This window comes from Colossoma macropomum, unplaced genomic scaffold (genome assembly GCF_904425465.1).
Source record: "Colossoma macropomum unplaced genomic scaffold, Colossoma_macropomum, whole genome shotgun sequence".
Taxonomy (NCBI): Eukaryota; Metazoa; Chordata; class Actinopteri; order Characiformes; family Serrasalmidae; genus Colossoma; species Colossoma macropomum.
In genome coordinates this window covers 6,310,427-6,333,005 of record NW_023494799.1, presented here as the reverse complement: position 1 = coordinate 6,333,005, position 22,579 = coordinate 6,310,427, and the positions used below count along the sequence as shown (strand labels likewise).

General features: G+C 39.7%; 2 protein-coding genes across 2 annotated transcripts; both read left to right on the top strand.

Annotated features, from left to right (window-relative positions):
* Window positions 1-4,092: 4,092 nt before the first annotated feature.
* Window positions 4,093-9,620, top strand: LOC118819265 (trichohyalin-like). Its single transcript, XM_036586976.1, has 13 exons — window positions 4,093-4,101; window positions 4,187-5,224; window positions 5,823-5,900; window positions 6,095-6,196; window positions 6,370-6,421; window positions 6,570-6,697; window positions 7,560-7,691; window positions 7,801-7,845; window positions 7,938-8,006; window positions 8,125-8,216; window positions 8,693-8,824; window positions 9,286-9,389; window positions 9,499-9,620. The coding sequence occupies exons 1-13, from the start codon at window positions 4,093-4,095 to the stop codon at window positions 9,618-9,620; spliced, it is 2,103 nt and encodes a 700-aa protein (XP_036442869.1).
* A 7,151-nt stretch (window positions 9,621-16,771) lies between these two features.
* Window positions 16,772-22,163, top strand: LOC118819263. The gene is made up of 13 exons (XM_036586974.1): window positions 16,772-17,189; window positions 17,263-17,552; window positions 18,374-18,451; window positions 18,646-18,747; window positions 18,921-18,972; window positions 19,121-19,248; window positions 20,111-20,242; window positions 20,352-20,396; window positions 20,489-20,557; window positions 20,676-20,767; window positions 21,244-21,375; window positions 21,829-21,932; window positions 22,042-22,163. The coding sequence occupies exons 1-13, from the start codon at window positions 16,772-16,774 to the stop codon at window positions 22,161-22,163; spliced, it is 1,764 nt and encodes a 587-aa protein (XP_036442867.1).
* Window positions 22,164-22,579: the final 416 nt, after the last annotated feature.

Here is a 22,579-nt window from a genome sequence, read left to right as displayed (position 1 = left end):
TCTAAACGTAGAACAGCATAAAACATTTTAATATCGTTGTTATATTTTTGAGCGCTTTTGAACTGAGCGCGAACAGCCAATGAGCTGCTCCGCTCGGTAAACAGTCAGCACTCAGTAGCAGTTCTGCTCGTGCCCTGCTGCCCAAAACCCGTTTGTAGAAAAAAGGAAACGTAGCTACAGGTGTTTCCTTTGGTTTTTAGTGAAATAACGAAAGAGCACGGTATTCCGTACACTTGAAACTTTTCCTGTTTGCGTAATAAAAAGTACTTTCTTGACATTTGTCAACAATACATCTGAGACATTGTCATAAATCCTTTTTTTCATCAAATCGGTTGGCAAGACCATCTAGGCTGGGTTTGGACATCAAATCTGTGCAAATAGTGACCGACCCCCGGCGTGAGCCGAACATGGCGGGATGCGAATGTAAATACGGTGGGGTAAACTTTCCCCACCAGTTAAAATTCATTTTTGCACGTTTAAACATCATATTTAACACTTAAACGAATATCAAAGAATGGATCATCACCATGAAACACAGTATGTTTAGTACTGAGTTAATCTAAGTTTACACCGTCAGCTAATTTACCTTAGCAGACTCCTTTCAGCTGCGCAGCTTCACAGCACTGACTCAATTTACTGGGCTTCTTTCCATGGTGGCCTCATTCACTGCACATATTGTTTATATTAATTCACTTTCATAATCAGTATAATCAGTTAATGTATAATTTAATGCAATTAGATGTCATAAAACTTCAAATAAAATGCAGGGAAAACACTGTACGGAAAACCGCTCCTTCTGTGGAAGCTGGTGTACGGAATACTGACGGTACAAACCGTTGACGCAGATGACGCTTTTTTTTCCCTATTTCTTTAAAAGTATTGGCCCAAATGTGACCAATCAAAATGCATCCTGGTTGCTAGGCAGATTTTGCAGAGTCCAACCAATGACTTCGGGTCTTTCCGCAATACCTGCTGAAACGCGAAAAGTGCCGAAGTACTGTACGGAATACAGCACTTTTACGTTACATCCTTCTACTTTCTAAAATTAAAGGATAGTTCTGGGCAGGTGATCAGAAACTATTTACACTTTTCGCTTTTAGCCGTTTAACTCCATTCGCCCCATTCACTGTGGACTCGCTCACGAGCGCCCTCTGGCGTTTAGCAGTCCTGTTTTTGATGAATGCAGATAAAGCCGTTATTTACGTACTTTGGCTTTAAACGTAATTAATTGGAATAGAAATATATTTATGGGCAAAATGCGTCCTTTATGACGTCATAGAGACTCGTCTCCATGGTGACGGGGCGTCATAAATAACTACCAAAGAGCAATCGGTTTCTCCTCAAACGGTTTTTCGTCGCGGAAGCATCGTTAACCGGTCCGTCAGCGAGGTCACCAAAAGGTCAGTGTGACTCTCAGATTTATGCAGCTCTGTTCGTAGAAAAAGAACTAAAGTTCAGCAGCTGTTTGTGAACAAACTAGAGAACTTTTAGAGAGAATTTCCGCTTTGTAAAGTGTTGCGAGTCTATCAAACGGTAGAGGGCGCTCCGGAGCGAGTCCAAAATGAAGGGCTTAAGATGGAGCATTTGAGCAAAATCATAGTTCATAAATGTCTAAACATTTTGAATACAAAATAATACATTCATTTTCTAAACGTAGAACAGCATAAAACATTTTAATATCGTTGTTATATTTTTGAGCGCTTTTGAACTGAGCGCGAACAGCCAATGAGCTGCTCCGCTCGGTAAACAGTCAGCACTCAGTAGCAGTTCTGCTCCTGTCCTGCTGCCCAAAACCCGTTTGTAGAAAAAAGGAAACGTAGCTACAGGTGTTTCCTTTGGTTTTTAGTGAAATAACGAAAGAGCACGGTATTCCGTACACTTGAAACTTTTCCTGTTTGCGTAATAAAAAGTACTTTCTTGACATTTGTCAACAATACATCTGAGACATTGTCATAAATCCTTTTTTTCATCAAATCGGTTGGCAAGACCATCTAGGCTGGGTTTGGACATCAAATCTGTGCAAATAGTGACCGACCCCCGGCGTGAGCCGAACATGGCGGGATGCGAATGTAAATACGGTGGGGTAAACTTTCCCCACCAGTTAAAATTCATTTTTGCACGTTTAAACATCATATTTAACACTTAAACGAATATCAAAGAATGGATCATCACCATGAAACACAGTATGTTTAGTACTGAGTTAATCTAAGTTTACACCATCAGCTAATTTACCTTAGCAGACTCCTTTCAGCTGCGCAGCTTCACAGCACTGACTCAATTTACTGGGCTTCTTTCCATGGTGGCCTCATTCACTGCACATATTGTTTATATTAATTCACTTTCATAATCAGTATAATCAGTTAATGTGTAATTTAATGCAATTAGATGTCATAAAACTTCAAATAAAATGCAGGGAAAACACTGTACGGAAAACCGCTCCTTCTGTGGAAGCTGGTGTACGGAATACTGACGGTACAAACCGTTGACGCAGATGACGCTTTTTTTTCCCTATTTCTTTAAAAGTATTGGCCCAAATGTGACCAATCAAAATGCATCCTGGTTGCTAGGCAGATTTTGCAGAGTCCAACCAATGACTTCGGGTCTTTCCGCAATACCTGCTGAAACGCGAAAAGTGCCGAAGTACTGTACGGAATACAGCACTTTTACGTTACATCCTTCTACTTTCTAAAATTAAAGGATAGTTCTGGGCAGGTGATCAGAAACTATTTACACTTTTCGCTTTTAGCCGTTTAACTCCATTCGCCCCATTCACTGTGGACTCGCTCACGAGCGCCCTCTGGCGTTTAGCAGTCCTGTTTTTGATGAATGCAGATAAAGCCGTTATTTACGTACTTTGGCTTTAAACGTAATTAATTGGAATAGAAATATATTTATGGGCAAAATGCGTCCTTTATGACGTCATAGAGACTCGTCTCCATGGTGACGGGGCGTCATAAATAACTACCAAAGAGCAATCGGTTTCTCCTCAAACGGTTTTTCGTCGCGGAAGCATCGTTAACCGGTCCGTCAGCGAGGTCACCAAAAGGTCAGTGTGACTCTCAGATTTATGCAGCTCTGTTCGTAGAAAAAGAACTAAAGTTCAGCAGCTGTTTGTGAACAAACTCTACCGGTGATGTGCGATTCGCGAATCGTTCTTTCGTACCGGTTCATTTTGCTCGGTTCTTTACAGTTGAACTTGTGCTGCTGGAACAGCTGCCGCTAGAAACTCGCCTGACCAACCGCGGCTTTACAGCTGCAGCTCTAACATCAGCTCATCTACTGAGCGATTATCCGCAGTGCAGAACAGATTTCCCTTTAGTTTTCAGTGACTAAGTTAATCCGGTTTATTTTTCACTGAAAAAAACACCATTTATAAATGTTTTCTTTCATCTACTGCTAAATGTTCTTTTAAGCTACTGTTACTTAGAAAAAGTAAATGTAAAATAAATTCATATAGTATCTCTTATTATAAGTCCTAATTATGAGCAAATAAATTCTTATGGGATACTAAGTTATAATTATGACATCCTAAGTCATGCTTATGAGAGAGAAAGTCATAATTATGAGATTCTAAGTCGTGCTTATGCGATCCTAAGTCATAATTATGGGAAACTTTCTCATTATTGTGACTTCCACTGTCAGAAACAGGTTACCGTACTATTCAGAAAATATTTACAGTATCTAATTTACTGAAATTAAACAATGTTTCTTTGGGTATAAAATTGAGTAAATGTTAGCCTTGATTTCCCATTAAAACCATGAACTGCCTATTACATAAATGTGATTTAAACCATTCTAAAACTGTGCCTGAGAGGCCGAACCAGCATTCAAGATGTTGGATTAGAATCTTGTGTCAGACAACATTTTAAATTGGACAGTCTCATGTTTAATTTGGAGTGTAAACTATTTCACATTCACTCTTCTGGTAATGAAGCAGTGGATGGTGAAGCAGTTAAATCCTTAAACAAAACCAATAACTATAAATTGGTATGTATGTTTTCTTATTTGTGATTTTCCAAACCAGAACACAACGACTGTATGAGGAAAGAGCAGAAGAGAGAAAGATGAAGAGAAACCAGAAGCAGAGGAAAGATGACAAAGGTACAACATTAATAGTGCACGGCAGCTCTTTATCAAACACTGAGTAACCACACCTGTATTAACCCGGTCATTTTGTATCTTATAGTCAGTAGCTCCACAGGAGACGGAGCAGGAGATGGAGCTGCGTTCCCCACCCAGTCCCACAGCCTGCAACTGCTTCCCCAAAATCACCCTCTTCAAGAAGAAGGACAGAATCCGGGAGAGGCAGAGGGAGGAGGAGGAGCTCCAACAGGCTCAGAGAGAGAGAACAGAGATGGAGCTGAACAAGAAGGAAAGAAAGCAGAAGAAGAAGGAAGAGAAGAAGAAGCTGCAGAGTGCCAGAGAGACTCATGATGAGGAGCTGATGGGAGTGGAGCAGGTTCAACAAGAGAATGTCATCAGGAATTTGGAGGAAACAGTGAAGCAGCATGAGATGGAGATCAAAAGATTCCAGGAGAGAGAAGAAAGGCTGAAACAAAAGCTGGAGAAAATCAGAGAGAAAATAGCCAGGAAAGAGCGGAAGACTCTGAAAATTGTTCAGAGAGATGAAAATCTGAAGAGAGAGCTGCAGGCCATGAAGGAGAGGCTGGCCCAAAAGGAAAACCAGAGAGAGGAAGAAAAGAAGGTCACCAGCCAGAAAACAGTGGAAAGGATATTCACTGTGAGTGTACAAGAAATAATGAAGATGGACAGAGAAACGGAAAACCAGCAAGAGGAAGACCAACAGAGAGAGAGGAGAGAGAGACAGAGAGCAAGAGAGGAAATCCAGCAGGAAAGTGCTGGTCAGGAGCTGGACAAGCCTGAAGAGAAAGAGAAGCTCCAGGACTTCAGCAGCCTTGTTCCTCCAAATGAAGGAGCCCTCCTCAATCTGAGCGAAGAGCAGCCTGAACCATCCACTCCCTCCTCATCTGACCGCAGCACACATGTAGAGGACAGTGTGAGGGATGAGAGCAGCGCTGTCCCTCAGGACGCCGGCCCACAGCCTCTGGCTTCCACTGAGTCCAAAACAGAAGATCTGGCTTCAGAGACCGAGACTCAGGTCCAGACCGATGGATCCACGAGTGGACAGACAGCCGAGGAGAAAACAGAGTGGAGCGGCCATGACGGTGGGGGAGCAGTGTGCATCGAGGTGGAGAACCAGGAGGTGAGTCTCTACTCACTGCTATGATTCTGTTACTATTTTCTAACATGAATTCAGTTTGGATCCACTAAGTGTCAGGAAAAGACCAAATTCAGCCAATTTAATGAGCTCATCAGCTGATGAAGTCTGGATTGTTGTTTAGATTCACTCAAACCCAGGCTGAATCCCAAACGGCTCTGTACTCCCTAAATAGTGTGCTAGTTATTAAAGTTTAGAAATTCTAGCCTCTACAGCCAACAGTGCATCATTTATTAAGGATGGATGTGTCTGAGTCCCAAATGACTATTTATTGTTATACAACAAAAATGTAATGTTCATGAAAGAACCACAGTCCTTGGTTGCTTGGCAACGATACCATACTTTAAAGGAAGTACATTTATTGGCATTATTTATGTAGATTATTAGTAATAATAAAATATTTTCTGAACAATTGTGTACTTTATCATATTTTATGTTGGCCGCCGTTTTATAAAAGCAATCAGCCACTTGATGCCATTTGCACCCTTCCAGTGTTAAAATCACCGTAATTCAAAGCCTCTCGTGGCTTTAATTGCTTTAATATGCTCCTTTTGGTAAACACAGCTCTGTCTTAATTTCTCAGATGGAGCCTGCAGCACGGAGCTCATCTGGAAGCAGGATGTTGCAGAGTGTGCTGTCCACAGTTCGCTCTTTCGTTCAGGTACCTATTAACTTCTCTACTGTACGATAAGATGCCATTTTTGCCTTCGTTTTTACACTGCAAGTGCACATTGAATAAGTTAAGCTTGTGTTAGCTCTAAGAAGAACGTCTCACCTTTAAAACTTGATTATTGTTTCATTCATTGAATTATTATATATATTTTTGTTCACTTACTTTTTATCTCTACCCTGCAGCGCCTGAGATTGTATCACTCAGCTCAGCACGTTCAAGCTGAGGAAGAGGACAAGTGTGAGGAAGTTTCTCCACCACGTCGATTGATTCCACTCGGAGCGCCGGTTGGTGTCATTCATTTTCAGGACAGATTAAATCGATTCATTAAAATATCTCTGTATTTGAGCTGCTATAAAGTGTAAAGTCACATTAATAGTGACTGCATTAGGGAATGATGCTAATGAATGTCTCAGGCTTATAAAACCTTTTAAATGCATGTTTTTTTTTCCTTTGACAGGCAGGGGTCCTGACTGTAAAACTGAAGACCTGCAGAAACTTCAGTAAAGCTGGTATGTTTAAAGTTTCTGTCCGTCTCAGTGTTTAAAGTCTAGTCTTTGAGTCTGTGTTTGTACTGATATCCAGCAACAAAACTGTTATAAGCTGATTTTGTCTGCATTGATCAATAATGCTGGTTCTGGTTTGGCTGTTTTTCTGCAGCAGCTCCTTTGAAGAAAGGCGCTTGGGCTGCCGTGAGGATCACTATTGGGAGAACGGTGAAATACACTGTGCAGCAGCCCTACAGCGACCCCATGTGCTTTGATGAATGGAAACACTTCACCATACAGGTCAGTATTACTTATCAATGTCTTCTCTTTGTGCACGGCAGACAAATGGGTTTTTAACCCTCTGGGGTCTTCAAGGATTTTTCTAGATTTTGGCAAATCTTCTTAAATTTGCCTCTAAACATTGCATATAACATGATACCCATGTGTTTCATATGAAAATGCTCCGTTATCTGCGTTGCTATTTTACAAAACCACTGCAGCAACTTCAGCGGGCGTAAATTCTTTACAGGCCATTTCACGTGTCTCTGATCTTGACTGGTTGAAAATGAATGGTTTAGTGATTTCCCGAGTGTCCATTGGTCAGTTTCACAAAAACTGTTGACAGACACATGAATCCACCAATTACACACAGTGAGAGGCAGATGACGTGTATTTCAGCCTCTCTTCATAGCCTCATAACTCCGATGTGAGTAATATATGATCTCACAATGAGGAAGAACTGAAAGGCGAGAAAATGTTTGAACTGTGTTTCTGTGCTGCATTATTGCAAAGACAGAGACAAATATATAGAAACAACACATTTGATGTGTTTGTGGACCTCAGAAGATTCAAGTTAAAATTGAAGATGCCCTGAACATGAAATGAAATAATCCTCAGAGACACTAAATGACTATGCAGTCATGACTGAGCAGGGGCGCCAGATTGTAGCACACAGTTGATTAGCAGGTGTAGCCCCTCTGTATTGGTCTGGCCACTTTATGCGAGTAATGATTCTTCACAAGAGCTTTGGGTTCAGGCATAGTGCTGAGTTTATTAGCTTAAGAAAAAACACAAAAACCTTAGACTCAAAACGTGTTTATAATTGTCAGCGGGCAATTCTGCAAGTCCCCCCCTTACCTTTCTTGTCTATTTTCGTTTGCAGATCCAGCAGGAAGACGTTGTTGGGGTTCAGCAGTCGAGTTTGATGGTGGTGGAACTGATTATTACAGATCCTGACACAGCCACCCCTAAACTCATGGGGAGAGACACCATCAAGCTGCAGGAAATCCTTAAGGTGAGACACGTTCTCATTCTTTTACCTGTATAAAGGTTTCATTTAAGCCACTCAGTGTCACTGATTACCAATAATGAGACCGTAACCATTTTTTCCTCTTTTCTTACAGAAATCTTCAGTGAGCCACCAGTTTAATTTGAGGCTCAGGCAACAGGTAAAGTGTGCGTTCATAAATTTCTGTTATTTTATTTTCTGCTTGTGTGGAAGAGAGACAGAGATATATGATTTGATTTCTTACGTTTTCAGAAAGTTTGCAAGCTGGACGCAGATCTGGCGTTCACGTACGGCTCAATGGGATATGGATACTCTCACCAGGTTTGTGTCCAGAACAGATGTAGATTGTACTGTTATCTGTATAAGTGTAGCAGCCATGTTATTGCTTATAATAATGAAGATGGTGGTGGTGAGCATGTTGCGTTTTCTCTCCCTGTAGATCAAACATGCAGGAAGAACGGTGGAGAATCTGGTGGAGAAATCTCTCTTTCCCCGCTGTCCTCCTAATGAAGATCAAAGAGATCCAAAATAGTGAGATATACACCCATTCATTACAATCATTTTCAAAATAATGCTTACATATTTATGTAAAATATATTGTTCCAGTTTTAACATTTAATTGCGTAAGACACATTCAAAGCTGCTGTAAAACACTCAATATGCTGAGTTTTATGTACATTTGACAAGTTATTAGAAACTGTTGTCGTGTTAATCGAATAGTCTTTGACTGATATGTTGCTTAGCAACCATAGTTTTTGTTAACAAACTACATCACTTGGTGGAATAGTTATTAACTGTGATTATTATTAGTAATTATTACTTTGAATATTATCAGATCTTGTCCCTGTAAAATCACTGTTATGCACAGCCTTTCTTGGCTGATTCCACTGCTGAAATGTTAAAAGATTTGTAATTATCTGTAAATACAATAAACATAAAAGAATTTACATTTTTTCTCTGTTTTTCAAGTAGACAAACTGACAAATGTGTCTCTCTTTCTCTCTCAGTAATGTGATAACCCCCTCCGCACTGCCACGACTGGACATCATTCCCTCTCTGATGCAGCAAGACACACCGACAGGCACAGACGAGTGCAGGATATCTGCTGGCCTGATGGACTGCATCCAGAAGAGGGGCAGGTCAGTGTCATTCTTTATTAACACCTAAGCTGAGACTGGCATGGATGAGCCACACTCTCCTCAGTCTACACTCGGGTTATTTGTGTAGTGATGCACATTAATTAATACCACATAATAGAAATGTAACGTTCAGAGCAGGGGTGTCAAATTCAACCAGTAAGAGGGCCATATTAAAAAATCAAATCTGTGGGCCAGAGAAAAACATGTTTTTATTTCATTTTAAATTAATGTTGTGCTGTAACCTGAACTGGGCATTGTTTATTCAAACTATGCAAAAACTTTAACAGTAAAATACAGACACTTGTAGTAGACCTTGAAATATTATATTGACACTTGAAATATTCAAAATTTAAATGTCCCCAGGAGAAAGTCTTTTAAACCTACCTATTTGCTTGAACTAGACACCTGGCATATTTCATTGCTGCAAGTTCATTAAGGCTGTATTTGGTTGCATTTTTCAGGTTGTTGCAGCTACATCAAGGCTTGGAGGAGTGTAAGGCAGGAGAGGATAGGGTGCAGTTTCTGGAGAGCCTGATCCTGAGGACGAGTCTTCCCTGCAGGAAGAGTGAGAGCTCTGAGGGTTGTGGGCGTGCTGGTGCACATGCTTACCCATTTTGCTGAACTGCAGTGCTAGTGTGGTGTTTTGTTGTGTGATGTACTGTGTTTAACGCAAGGTAACATTGTGTGTGACAGGACCTGCCTAAGCGCCGAAAAACAGAAGAGAAACGAGGAGGACGCGGACGATAGAACATCAGAGGAAAGACCAGGAAAGGCTAAATGCAAGTCAAGGAAGTAGAGAGCAAAAAGAGCAGAACTCGCCTGTTCCTCTTTATCCTGCTCCATTCCCACCATCTCGACTTGCCTGCAGCAAATAACAACAAAGTGCTTAATTTCTCCAAATAAAAGCAATATTTTGCTCCCAGTTTTCTGAGGAAATGTAACTTTGTTTTAGGTAAACTGAATTTGAAAACTCGTGAAACATTCGTGGCCATAACTTAAGCTTGAAACAACTTTCCACTGTTTCAGGTTTCATTATTGAAATGTGTGCCTCTATACAATTAGGCTGTGTCTGATATCGAAGTACGGACGTATGGAACTCCGTATATACATAATCTGTTGTCTCCTTTTCAAATGCAAATCTCGCATTTGTAAAAGAGGGCGGTAAAACAGGCCAATTCCAAAATCCATAGCTCGCCATGCTGTGTGATTTTATCCACTTTTTAGTGATTGAAGCCACATTATGTTAAACTGAAATTTTCATAGTGAGCTAACAACTTTTTACTGATTTACTTCGTGTTGTTGTCGAGATTGAAAGCCAGTAGCTATTACAGGTAACATTGGCTATTAGCAACATTCAAATAACTAGCATGGCTAACTAAATACTTTGCTGACGTAGATGATTTACATGGAGGTTCATTTTATTTTCCTGCCTGTGTCTATTTGGACATGTTTCTTCTGTGTGATCCATCATGGTGCCTCACTGTAAACCAGCAAATGGGCGCAGATCTCATCAATGTAATTCCAGAGCCCCCCAAAAAGGGACAACAGCTTGTTAGTCACATATCATCTATACAGACATCAGAGGACAATTCAAAGTTTAATTAAGTGTTTAAGATGTAAACAAAGTCAATCAGAGTGGTTTTGGCATGAAATGCGCCGTTTGTCATTGTAAAGAACTGATCTAAATTTACAGCAGAAACACTGCAGTAATCTATTGTATTTCTTAAATACATCAGCTCACTGTAAAATCATACATTCCGGGTGATACCGGTCATGCTTCGTCTCAAAAAAAGTTAAAATGATTTTTACAGTGTTATTAGCTGTTATTTGCACGTTGGGACAATGATCAGTATTTTTGCCATCACAGCCTGTTTCTGAATATTTGAGCACTGTAGGCGGAGCTTTCCATCATTATTTTTGGTTTTGATCATTTTACTTTTATTTTCTTGTCTACAGTTCATTTCATAGGAGGTTTTTTTTTGTAACATGTTATTTCAACCCAAAGATATGTTTGAATACATTTGACAGGTTTTGATCTTCTGATGCTCTGTTTTTTAGTTTACTAGTTCATCCTGTAATATTATTATTATAGGATATTTGGTTACACTGGTATAAGTGCAAGGAAGTGCTGTAATATGTGAAACATTGAGGGCCAGCAGACACCATTGAGTGCACATTAGAGCACATATAAGCTGTACATTAGAAATAGATTAAACATTAGATGTTCACCATTTCACAGCAAACCACTCTGAATGACTTTGTCTACATCTCAATGACTGTATTATCCAGAAATTTAGAGAAATCGGTGGAATTCTCTTTAATGGAAGTCTACAGTCTTTCACTGCTTCTCAGTTTTAAGCCAGTTTTAGTTTAATTTAATTTAATGTGGCCTGTACCTTAACTGGAGCATAGTAGCGTATAGTACTGATTTGTGTAGGTTTTCTGTTCTAATGTCACATATCGGCATGAATCCAAGCTCTTTGTAGAGCTATAGAGAGTCAGTAGTCAATAGCAAAGACTGTTGGTCTTCATACGAGTTCAGTGAACGCAAAAGCAAGCTTAAGCTTCTGATAGGCCAATACATTGTGCATTATTTAATTTTCTGAAAACATTTTACTGATTTTTTAAAAATATTTTATAATATGAAAATATTGTAAAAGTGCCTTAATAAAGAATGTTTTTAAGTGATTTGTGATGAGTGTTAAGTCATAATGAAGATGTAACAAGAATGTGAAAGTGGGCTCTAGAAAACTTTGCAGAATCGTAGAATTGTGCTATTTTGGGACCGACAGCAACCACCTGGGATACCACAGCAACAGCCTAGCAACGACTTAGCAACCACCTGGGATGTAAGAGTAACACTTTAGCAACCACCTGAGGCTTCACAGCATTGACTTTGTTAAACCGACATTAAGCTTGTTCACAAACTTTCCCTTCCAGTTAAAATGGTATAATGTTGTACGTCTGAAACTCTTTTAAGGAGGGTAATAACTAGTTACATGTATGGGATTCATACTTATCCAAGCATTTTCAAATAATGGCACTTATTCTCAAATATGTGTTCCTGAGTTATAATTTAGTCATTTACAAATCTTACATGTCCATCCGGTCGATGTTTAAACATCCAGGTTGACTGTGTGGCCTTTTCTAAAGTTTGCATACACATAGTAGCCCTCAGGTGTGAGAAATATTAAAAAATATATGTTTGAACTATCGATAATATAAAGACAACTAGACAAAATATTCATGTTAGATATTTGCAAAAAGGTTTTTTTCGTGGCTTATGGTGCACAAAATACTGCAGCCAGTACTCTTCATGTTTCCCACAGTAAACTGTTCAACAAGTGTCTTTTATATGATTTGGAATATAACTATACTCTTAAAAAAGATGGATCTTCAAGAGTTCTTCAGTAAAGAAATTGGTTCTATATAGAACCATGAACACACAAAGAACCCTCTCTATGATTAAAGGTTTCTTTACATCATGAAAGGGTTCTTCAGACTGACAGATAACTGGTAGAGATGGTTCTATATAGAACCTTTAGAAAACGGTATATATAGCACCCATTGCTACAAGTTTGACCTTGTCACAATAGAAGAACAGTTTTTGGTGCTATATAGAACCCATTTCAAGAAGGTTCTAGATAGGACAATTGGTACAATCATGTTCTCTGACTAAAGGTACTGAGATGTACCGTTGATGGTACCACCCCAGTGACACGAGGGGTCCCGCAGTGACAAAGTGACAGTTTCATACCTTTTTTCTGAGAGTGTAACTGTTGATTAATGCAGTGAATCTGCTATAGTGCAGCTTTGAAAATGTTTCCAAAAGCTGCACTATTGGTTTAAATTAACTTCCTAATGAAAAAGTATTTTATAAACCTTTTTGGCCTTATTTTATCTCAAAAGGGACTAATAATTTTTCTTTAGACATTAAAAGGATTTTAAAACTTTTACATGTAGTGTGGTTTTATTAGAGTTTTTATATTTGGATAAGTAATGGCAAAGCTAATGCTAGGCTACAGGTGCTAATCTAGCCTTTAATTTTGCCACAATATCAGCTTAGTATGAATAACTGACGTTAGCTGGCTTATGTCAATTTATGTGTCAGATTTACACTAAGTTACATATAAAAGTTACTTTAAAAAAAGTATGAATGTTGCAAAAACTATAGCCATTCTGTAAATGTGACAGAAACATTGATTATTTTAGCCTCGGCTCAAAATCTCCACCGTCAGTCTCTAAACAGGTAACCGCACTGCTTTTTCACATGATTAGACACAGAATATTGTCTGTATGATTAAATAATAGAGTGAAGATTTAGTGTATTTTATGAAGAAGAAAGAATTACTGAAATAAACCACTCAATAAAATAAAAAATAAATGCATGAATCAATAAATGTAGGATATAAATTAAAAATGCAGATATAAATAAAACCGTTATTTATATATCTTGGCTTTAAATGTAATTAATTAATTTTATTTTCTTTGTGGAGGCTTTTTAATCCGGAAATCCATTTATGGGCAAAAGGCATCCACCAGGCATTATGACGTCATAGAGCCTCGTCTCTATGGTGACGAGCGGGTATAAATACCAGAGAGCAGTCGGTTTAGCCTCAAACGGTTTTTCGTGGCGGAAGCATCGTTAAGCGGTCCGTCAGTGAGATCAACAAAAGGTCAGTGTGACTCTCAGATTTACGCAGCTCTGTTCGTAGAAAAAGAACTAAAGTTCAGCAGCTGTTTGTGAACAAACTAAAGAACTTTTAGAGAGGAGAATTTCCGCTTTGTAAAGTGTTCCGGGTCTATCAAACGGTAGAGGGCGCTCCGGAGCGAGTCCAAAATGAAGGGCTTAAGATGGAGCATTTGAGCAAAATCATAGCTCATGAATGTCTAAACATTTTGAATATAAAATAATACATTCATTTTCTAAACGCAGAACAGCATAAAACATTTTAATATCGTTGTTATATTTTTGAGTGCTTTTGAACTGAGCGCGAACAGCCAATGAGCTGCTCAGCAGTTCTGCTCCTGTCCTGCTGCCGAAAACCCGTTTGCTGTAGAAAAAAGGAAACGTAGCTACAGGTGTTTCCTTTGGTTTTTAGTGAAATAACGTAAGATCACGGTATTCCGTACACTTGCAACTTTTCCTGTTTGTGTAATAAAAAGTACTTTCTTGACATTTGTCAACAATACATCTGAGACATTGTCATATATGCTTTTTTCCATCAAATCGGTTGGCAAGACCATCTAAGCTGGGTTTGGACATCAAATCTGTGCAAATAGTGACCGACCCCCGGTCAGTTAAAATGCATTTTTGCACGTTTGAACATCATATTTAACACTTAAACGAATATCAAACAATGGATCATCACCATGAAACACAGTATGTTTAGTACTGAGTTGTTAATCTAAGTTTACACCTAATTTAGCTACCTTAGCAGACTCCTTTCAGCTGCGCAGCTTCACAGCACTGACTCACTTTACGGGACTTCTTTCCATGGTAGCCTCATTCACTGCACATAGTGTTTATATTAATTCACTTTCATAATCAGTATAATCAGTTAATGTGTAATTTAATGCAATTAGATTTCATAAAACTTCAAATAAAATGCAGGGAAAACACTGTACGGAAAACCGCTCCTTCTGTGGAAGCTGGTGTACGGAATACTGACGGTACAAACCGTTGACGCAGATGACGCTTTTTTTTTCCTATTTCTTTAAAAGTATTGGCCCAAATGTGACCAATCAAAATGTATCCTGGTTGCTAGGCAGATTTTGCAGAGTCCAACCAATCATTACACCCTGTATGACTTCGGGTCTTTCCGCAATACCTGCTGAAACGCGAAAAGTGCCGAAGTACTGTACGGAATACAGCACTTTTACGTTACATCCTTCTACTTTCTAAAATTAAAGGATAGTTCTGGGCAGGTGATCAGAAACTATTTACACTTTTCGCTTTTAGCCGTTTAACTCCATTCGCCCCATTCACTGTGGACTCGCTCACGAGCGCCCTCTGGTGTTTAGCAGCCCTTGTTTTTGATGGATGCAGATAAAACCGTTATTTACGTACTTTGGCTTTAAACGTAATTAATTGGAATAGAAATATATTTATGGGCAAAATGCGTCCGTTGTGACGTCATAGAGCCTCGTCTCCATGGTGACGGGGCGTCATAAATAACTACCAAAGAGCAATCGGTTTCTCCTTAAACGGTTTTTCGTCGCGGAAGCATCGTTAACCGGTCCGTCAACGAGGTCACCAAAAGGTGAGTGTAACTCTGATTTATGCAGCTCTGTTCGTAGAAAAAGGACTAAAGTTCAGCAGCTGTTTGTGAACAAACTCTACTGGTGATGTGCGATTCGCGAATCGTTCTTTCGTACCGGTTCATTTTGCTCGGTTCTTTACAGTTGAACTTGTGCTGCTGGAACAGCTGCCGTTAGAAACTCGCCTGACCAACCGCGGCTTTACAGCTGCAGCTCTAACATCAGCTCATCTACTGAGCGATTATCCGCAGTGGAGAACAGATTTCCCTTTACTTTTCAGTGACTAAGTTAATCCGGTTTATTTTTCACTAAAAAAAAACACAGTTTATAAATGTTTTCTTTCATCTACTGCTAAATATTCATTTAAGCCTTGTTTGTCCCTTTACTTAGATAAAAGGATGAAAAGTTATCTTACAGCAATTAAATGAGACGATTCTGAATGGTCACCATACCTATGGACGCCCGTTTATGCCTTTTAAAAAATAGGTTCATATAGTATCTCTTATTATGACTTAGTGTCTCATAATGAGAACATTTTCTCATATTTATGAGATCAGTCCTTAATATGATATTAAATCGTAATTTTAAGATGATAATTATGATAAGACAAGTCCTAATTATGAGCGGATAAGTCATTTTGATATGCAAAATCATTCTTATGGGATACTAAGTTGTAATTATGAGATTCTATGACATGCTTATGAGACAGTAAGTCATAATAATGAGATTCTAAGTTGTGCTTATGAGATAGGAAGTCATAATAATGAGATTCTAAGTCGTGCTTATGAGATAGTAAGTCATAATTATGAGATTCTAAGTCGTGCTTATGCGATCCTAAGTCATAATTATGGGAAACATTCTCATTATTGTGACTTCCATTGTCAGAAACAGGTTACCGTACTATTCAGAAAATATTTACAGTATCTAATTTACTGAAATTAACCAATGTTTCTTTGGGTATAAAATTGAGTAAATGTTAGCCTTGATTTCCCATTAAAACCATGAACTGCCTATTACATAAATGTGATTTAAACCATTCTAAAACTGTGCCTGAGAGGCCGAACCAGCATTCAAGATGTTGGATTAGAATCTTGTGTCAGACAACATTTTAAATTGGACAGTCTCATGTTTAATTTGGAGTGTAAACTATTTCACATTCACTCTTCTGGTAATGAAGCAGTGGATGGTGAAGCAGTTAAATCCTTAAACAAAACCAATAACTATAAATTGGTATGGATGTTTTCTCATTTGTGATTTTCCAAACCAGAACACAACGACTGTATGAGGAAAGAGCAGAAGAGAGAAAGATGAAGAGAAACCAGAAGCAGAGGAAGATGACAAAGGTACAACATTAATAGTGCACGGCAGCTCTTTATCAAACACTGAGTAACCACACCTGTATTAACCCGGTCATTTTGTATCTTATAGTCAGTAGCTCCACAGGAGACGGAGCAGGAGATGGAGCTGCGTTCCCCACCCAGTCCCACAGCCTGCAACTGCTTCCCCAAAATCACCCTCTTCAAGAAGAAGGACAGAATCCGGGAGAGGCAGAGGGAGGAGGAGGAGCTCCAACAGGCTCAGAGAGAGAGAACAGAGATGGAGCTGAACAAGAAGGAAAGAAAGCAGAAGAAGAAGGAAGAGAAGAAGAAGCTGCAGAGTGCCAGAGAGACTCATGATGAGGAGCTGATGGGAGTGGAGCAGGTTCAACAAGAGAATGTCATCAGGAATTTGGAGGAAACAGTGAAGCAGCATGAGATGGAGATCAAAAGATTCCAGGAGAGAGAAGAAAGGCTGAAACAAAAGCTGGAGAAAATCAGAGAGAAAATAGCCAGGAAAGAGCGGAAGACTCTGAAAATTGTTCAGAGAGATGAAAATCTGAAGAGAGAGCTGCAGGCCATGAAGGAGAGGCTGGCCCAAAAGGAAAACCAGAGAGAGGAAGAAAAGAAGGTCACCAGCCAGAAAACAGTGGAAAGGATATTCACTGTGAGTGTACAAGAAATAATGAAGATGGACAGAGAAACGGAAAACCAGCAAGAGGAAGACCAACAGAGAGAGAGGAGAGAGAGACAGAGAGCAAGAGAGGAAATCCAGCAGGAAAGTGCTGGTCAGGAGCTGGACAAGCCTGAAGAGAAAGAGAAGCTCCAGGACTTTCAGCAGCCTTGTTCCTCCAAATGAAGGAGCCCTCCTCAATCTGAGCGAAGAGCAGCCTGAACCATCCACTCCCTCCTCATCTGACCGCAGCACACATGTAGAGGACAGTGTGAGGGATGAGAGCAGCGCTGTCCCTCAGGACGCCGGCCCACAGCCTCTGGCTTCCACTGAGTCCAAAACAGAAGATCTGGCTTCAGAGACCGAGACTCAGGTCCAGACCGATGGATCCACGAGTGGACAGACAGCCGAGGAGAAAACAGAGTGGAGCGGCCATGACGGTGGGGGAGCAGTGTGCATCGAGGTGGAGAACCAGGAGGTGAGTCTCTACTCACTGCTATGATTCTGTTACTATTTTCTAACATGAATTCAGTTTGGATCCACTAAGTGTCAGGAAAAGACCAAATTCAGCCAATTTAATGAGCTCATCAGCTGATGAAGTCTGGATTGTTGTTTAGATTCACTCAAACCCAGGCTGAATCCCAAACGGCTCTGTACTCCCTAAATAGTGTGCTAGTTATTAAAGTTTAGAAATTCTAGCCTCTACAGCCAACAGTGCATCATTTATTAAGGATGGATGTGTCTGAGTCCCAAATGACTATTTCTTAGCTATATTTTGCTCTGTTGGGCTGCAGGATCCAGTATTTAAATCCCTACGTAGTGCACTATGTAGGGAGCAGGGAGCCATTTGAGATTCAGCCCCAGCACGAGAAGAGGGAGCCACGGGATTGGTGCTAAAAAAGACTCGGGGTGGTAACTTGGTGACCAAACAAGTATTTCTAAAGTGAAAGTTTTTGCATTAAACAGTGATGTGTTATCATATGTTTATTGTTATACAACAAAAATGTAATGTGCATGAAAGAACCACAGTCCTTGGTTGCTTGGCAACGATACCATACTTTAAAGGAAGTACATTTATTGGCATTATTTATGTAGATTATTAGTAATAATAAAATATTTTCTGAACAATTGTGTACTTTATCATATTTTATGTTGGCCGCCGTTTTATAAAAGCAATCAGCCACTTGATGCCATTTGCACCCTTCCAGTGTTAAAATCACCGTAATTCAAAGCCTCTCGTGGCTTTAATTGCTTTAATATGCTCCTTTTGGTAAACACAGCTCTGTCTTAATTTCTCAGATGGAGCCTGCAGCACGGAGCTCATCTGGAAGCAGGATGTTGCAGAGTGTGCTGTCCACAGTTCGCTCTTTCGTTCAGGTACCTATTAACTTCTCTACTGTACGATAAGATGCCATTTTTGCCTTCGTTTTTACACTGCAAGTGCACATTGAATAAGTTAAGCTTGTGTTAGCTCTAAGAAGAACATCTCACCTTTAAAACTTGATTATTGTTTCATTCATTGAATTATTATATATATTTTTGTTCACTTACTTTTTATCTCTACCCTGCAGCGCCTGAGATTGTATTACCCGGCTCAGCGCGTTCAAGCTGAGGAAGAGGACAAGTGTGAGGAAGTTTCTCCACCACGTCGATTGATTCCACTCGGAGCGCCGGTTGGTGTCATTCATTTTCAGGACAGATTAAATCGATTCATTAAAATATCTCTGTATTTGAGCTGCTATAAAGTGTAAAGTCACATTAATAGTGACTGCATTAGGGAATGATGCTAATGAATGTCTCAGGCTTATAAAACCTTTTAAATGCATGTTTTTTTTTCCTTTGACAGGCAGGGGTCCTGACTGTAAAACTGAAGACCTGCAGAAACTTCAGTAAAGCTGGTATGTTTAAAGTTTCTGTCCGTCTCAGTGTTTAAAGTCTAGTCTTTGAGTCTGTGTTTGTACTAATATCCAGCAACAAAACTGTTATAAGCTGATTTTGTCTGCATTGATCAATAATGCTGGTTCTGGTTTGGCTGTTTTTCTGCAGCAGCTCCTTTGAAGAAAGGCGCTTGGGCTGCCGTGAGGATCACTATTGGGAGAACGGTGAAATACACTGTGCAGCAGCCCTACAGCGACCCCATGTGCTTTGATGAATGGAAACACTTCACTATACAGGTCAGTATTACTTATCAATGTCTTCTCTTTGTGCACGGCAGACAAATGGGTTTTTAACCCTCTGGGGTCTTCAAGGATTTTTCTAGATTTTGGCAAATCTTCTTAAATTTGCCTCTAAACATTGCATATAACATGATACCCATGTGTTTCATATGAAAATGCTCCGTTATCTGCGTTGCTGTTTTACAAAACCACTGCAGCAACTTCAGCGGGCGTAAATTCTTTACAGGCCATTTCACGTGTCTCTGATCTTGACTGGTTGAAAATGAATGGTTTAGTGATTTCCCGAGTGTCTATTGGTCAGTTTCACAAAAACTGTTGACAGACACATGAATCCACCAATTACACACAGTGAGAGGCAGATGACGTGTATTTCAGCCTCTCTTCATAGCCTCATAACTCCGATGTGAGTAATATATGATCTCACAATGAGGAAGAACTGAAAGGCGAGAAAATGTTTGAACTGTGTTTCTGTGCTGCATTATTGCAAAGACAGAGACAAATATATAGAAACAACACATTTGATGTGTTTGTGGATCTCAGAAGATTCAAGTTAAAATTGAAGATGCCCTGAACATGAAATGAAATAATCCTCAGAGACACTAAATGACTATGCAGTCATGACTGCGCAGGGGCGCCAGATTGTAGCACACAGTTGATTAGCATGTGTAGCCCCTCTGTATTGGTCTGGCCACTTTATGCGAGTAATGATTCTTCACAAGAGCTTTGGGTTCAGGCATAGTGCTGAGTTTATTAGCTTAAGAAAAAACACAAAAACCTTAGACTCAAAACATGTTTATAATTGTCAGCGGGCAATTCTGCAAGTCCCCCCCTTACCTTTCTTGTCTATTTTCGTTTGCAGATCCAGCAGGAAGACGTTGTTGGGGTTCAGCAGTCGAGTTTGATGGTGGTGGAACTGATTATTACAGATCCTGACACAGCCACCCCTAAACTCATGGGGAGAGACACCATCAAGCTGCAGGAAATCCTTAAGGTGAGACACGTTCTCATTCTTATACCTGTATAAAGGTTTCATTTAAGCCACTCAGTGTCACTGATTACCAATAATGAGACCGTAACCATTTTTTCCTCTTTTCTTACAGAAATCTTCAGTGAGCCACCAGTTTAATTTGAGGCTCAGGCAACAGGTAAAGTGTGCGTTCATAAATTTCTGTTATTTTATTTTCTGCTTGTGTGGAAGAGAGACAGAGATATATGATTTGATTTCTTACGTTTTCAGAAAGTTTGCAAGCTGGACGCAGATCTGGCGTTCACGTACGGCTCAATGGGATATGGATACTCTCACCAGGTTTGTGTCCAGAACAGATGTAGATTGTACTGTTATCTGTATAAGTGTAGCAGCCATGTTATTGCTTATAATAATGAAGATGGTGGTGGTGAGCATGTTGCGTTTTCTCTCCCTGTAGATCAAACATGCAGGAAGAACGGTGGAGAATCTGGTGGAGAAATCTCTCTTTCCCCGCTGTCCTCCTAATGAAGATCAAAGAGATCCAAAATAGTGAGATATACACCCATTCATCACAATCATTTTCAAAATAATGCTTACATATTTATGTAAAATATATTGTTCCAGTTTTAACATTTAATTGCGTAAGACACATTCAAAGCTGCTGTAAAACACTCAATATGCTGAGTTTTATGTACATTTGACAAGTTATTAGAAACTGTTGTCGTGTTAATCGAATAGTCTTTGACTGATATGTTGCTTAGCAACCATAGTTTTTGTTAACAAACTACATCACTTGGTGGAATAGTTATTAACTGTGATTATTATTAGTAATTATTACTTTGAATATTATCAGATCTTGTCCCTGTAAAATCACTGTTATGCACAGCCTTTCTTGGCTGATTCCACTGCTGAAATGTTAAAAGATTTGTAATTATCTGTAAATACAATAAACATAAAAGAATTTACATTTTTTCTCTGTTTTTCAAGTAGACAAACTGACAAATGTGTCTCTCTTTCTCTCTCAGTAATGTGATAACCCCCTCCGCACTGCCACGACTGGACATCATTCCCTCTCTGATGCAGCAAGACACACCGACAGGCACAGACGAGTGCAGGATATCTGCTGGCCTGATGGACTGCATCCAGAAGAGGGGCAGGTCAGTGTCATGCTTATTCAGTGCCTAAGCTGAGACTGGCATGGATGAGCCACACTCTCCTCAGTCTACACTCGGGTTATTTGTGTAGTGATGCTGCACATTAATTAATACCACATAATAGAAACGTAAAGTTCAGAGCAGGGGTGTCAAACTAAACCAGTAAAGGGGCCATATTAAAAAATCTAATCAAATCTGTGGGCCAGAGAAAAACATGTTTTTATTTCATTTTAAATTAATGTTGTGCTGTAACCTGAACTGGGCATTGTTTATTCAAAATATGCAGAAACAGACACTTGTAGTAGACCTTGAAATATTATATTGACACTTGAAATATTCAAAATTTAAATGTCCCCAGGAGAAAGTCTTTTAAACCTACCTATTTGCTTGAACTAGACACCTGGCATATTTCATTGCTGCTAGTTCATTAAGGCTGTATTTGGTTGCATTTTTCAGGTGGTTGCAGCTACATCAAGGCTTGGAGGAGTGTAAGGCAGGAGAGGATAGGGTGCGGTTTCTGGAGAGCCTGATCCTGAGGACGAGTCTTCCCTGCAGGAAGAGTGAGAGCTCTGAGGGTTGTGGGCGTGCTGGTGCACATGCTTACCCATTTTGCTGAACTGCAGTGCTAGTGTGGTGTTTTGTTGTGTGATGTACTGTGTTTAACGCAAGGTAACATTGTGTGTGACAGGACCTGCCTAAGCGCCGAAAAACAGAAGAGAAACGAGGAGGACGCGGACGATAGAACATCAGAGGAAAGACCAGGAAAGGCTAAATGCAAGTCAAGGAAGTAGAGAGCAAAAAGAGCAGAACTCGCCTGTTCCTCTTTATCCTGCTCCATTCCCACCATCTCAACTTGCCTGCAGCAAATAACAACAAAGTGCTTAATTTCTCCAAATAAAAGCAATATTTTGCTCCCAGTTTTTTGAGGAAATGTAACTTTGTTTTATGTAAACTGAATTTGAAAACTCGTGAAACATTCGTGGCCATAACTTAAGCTTGAAACAACTTTCCACTGTTTCAGGTTTCATTATTGAAATGTGTGCCTCTATACAATTAGGCTGTGTCTGATATCGAAGTACGGACGTATGGAACTCCGTATATACATAATCTGTTGTCTCCTTTTCAAATGCAAATCTCGCATTTGTAAAAGAGGGAGGTAAAACAGGCCAATTCCAAAATCCATAGCTCGCCATGCTGTGTGATTTTA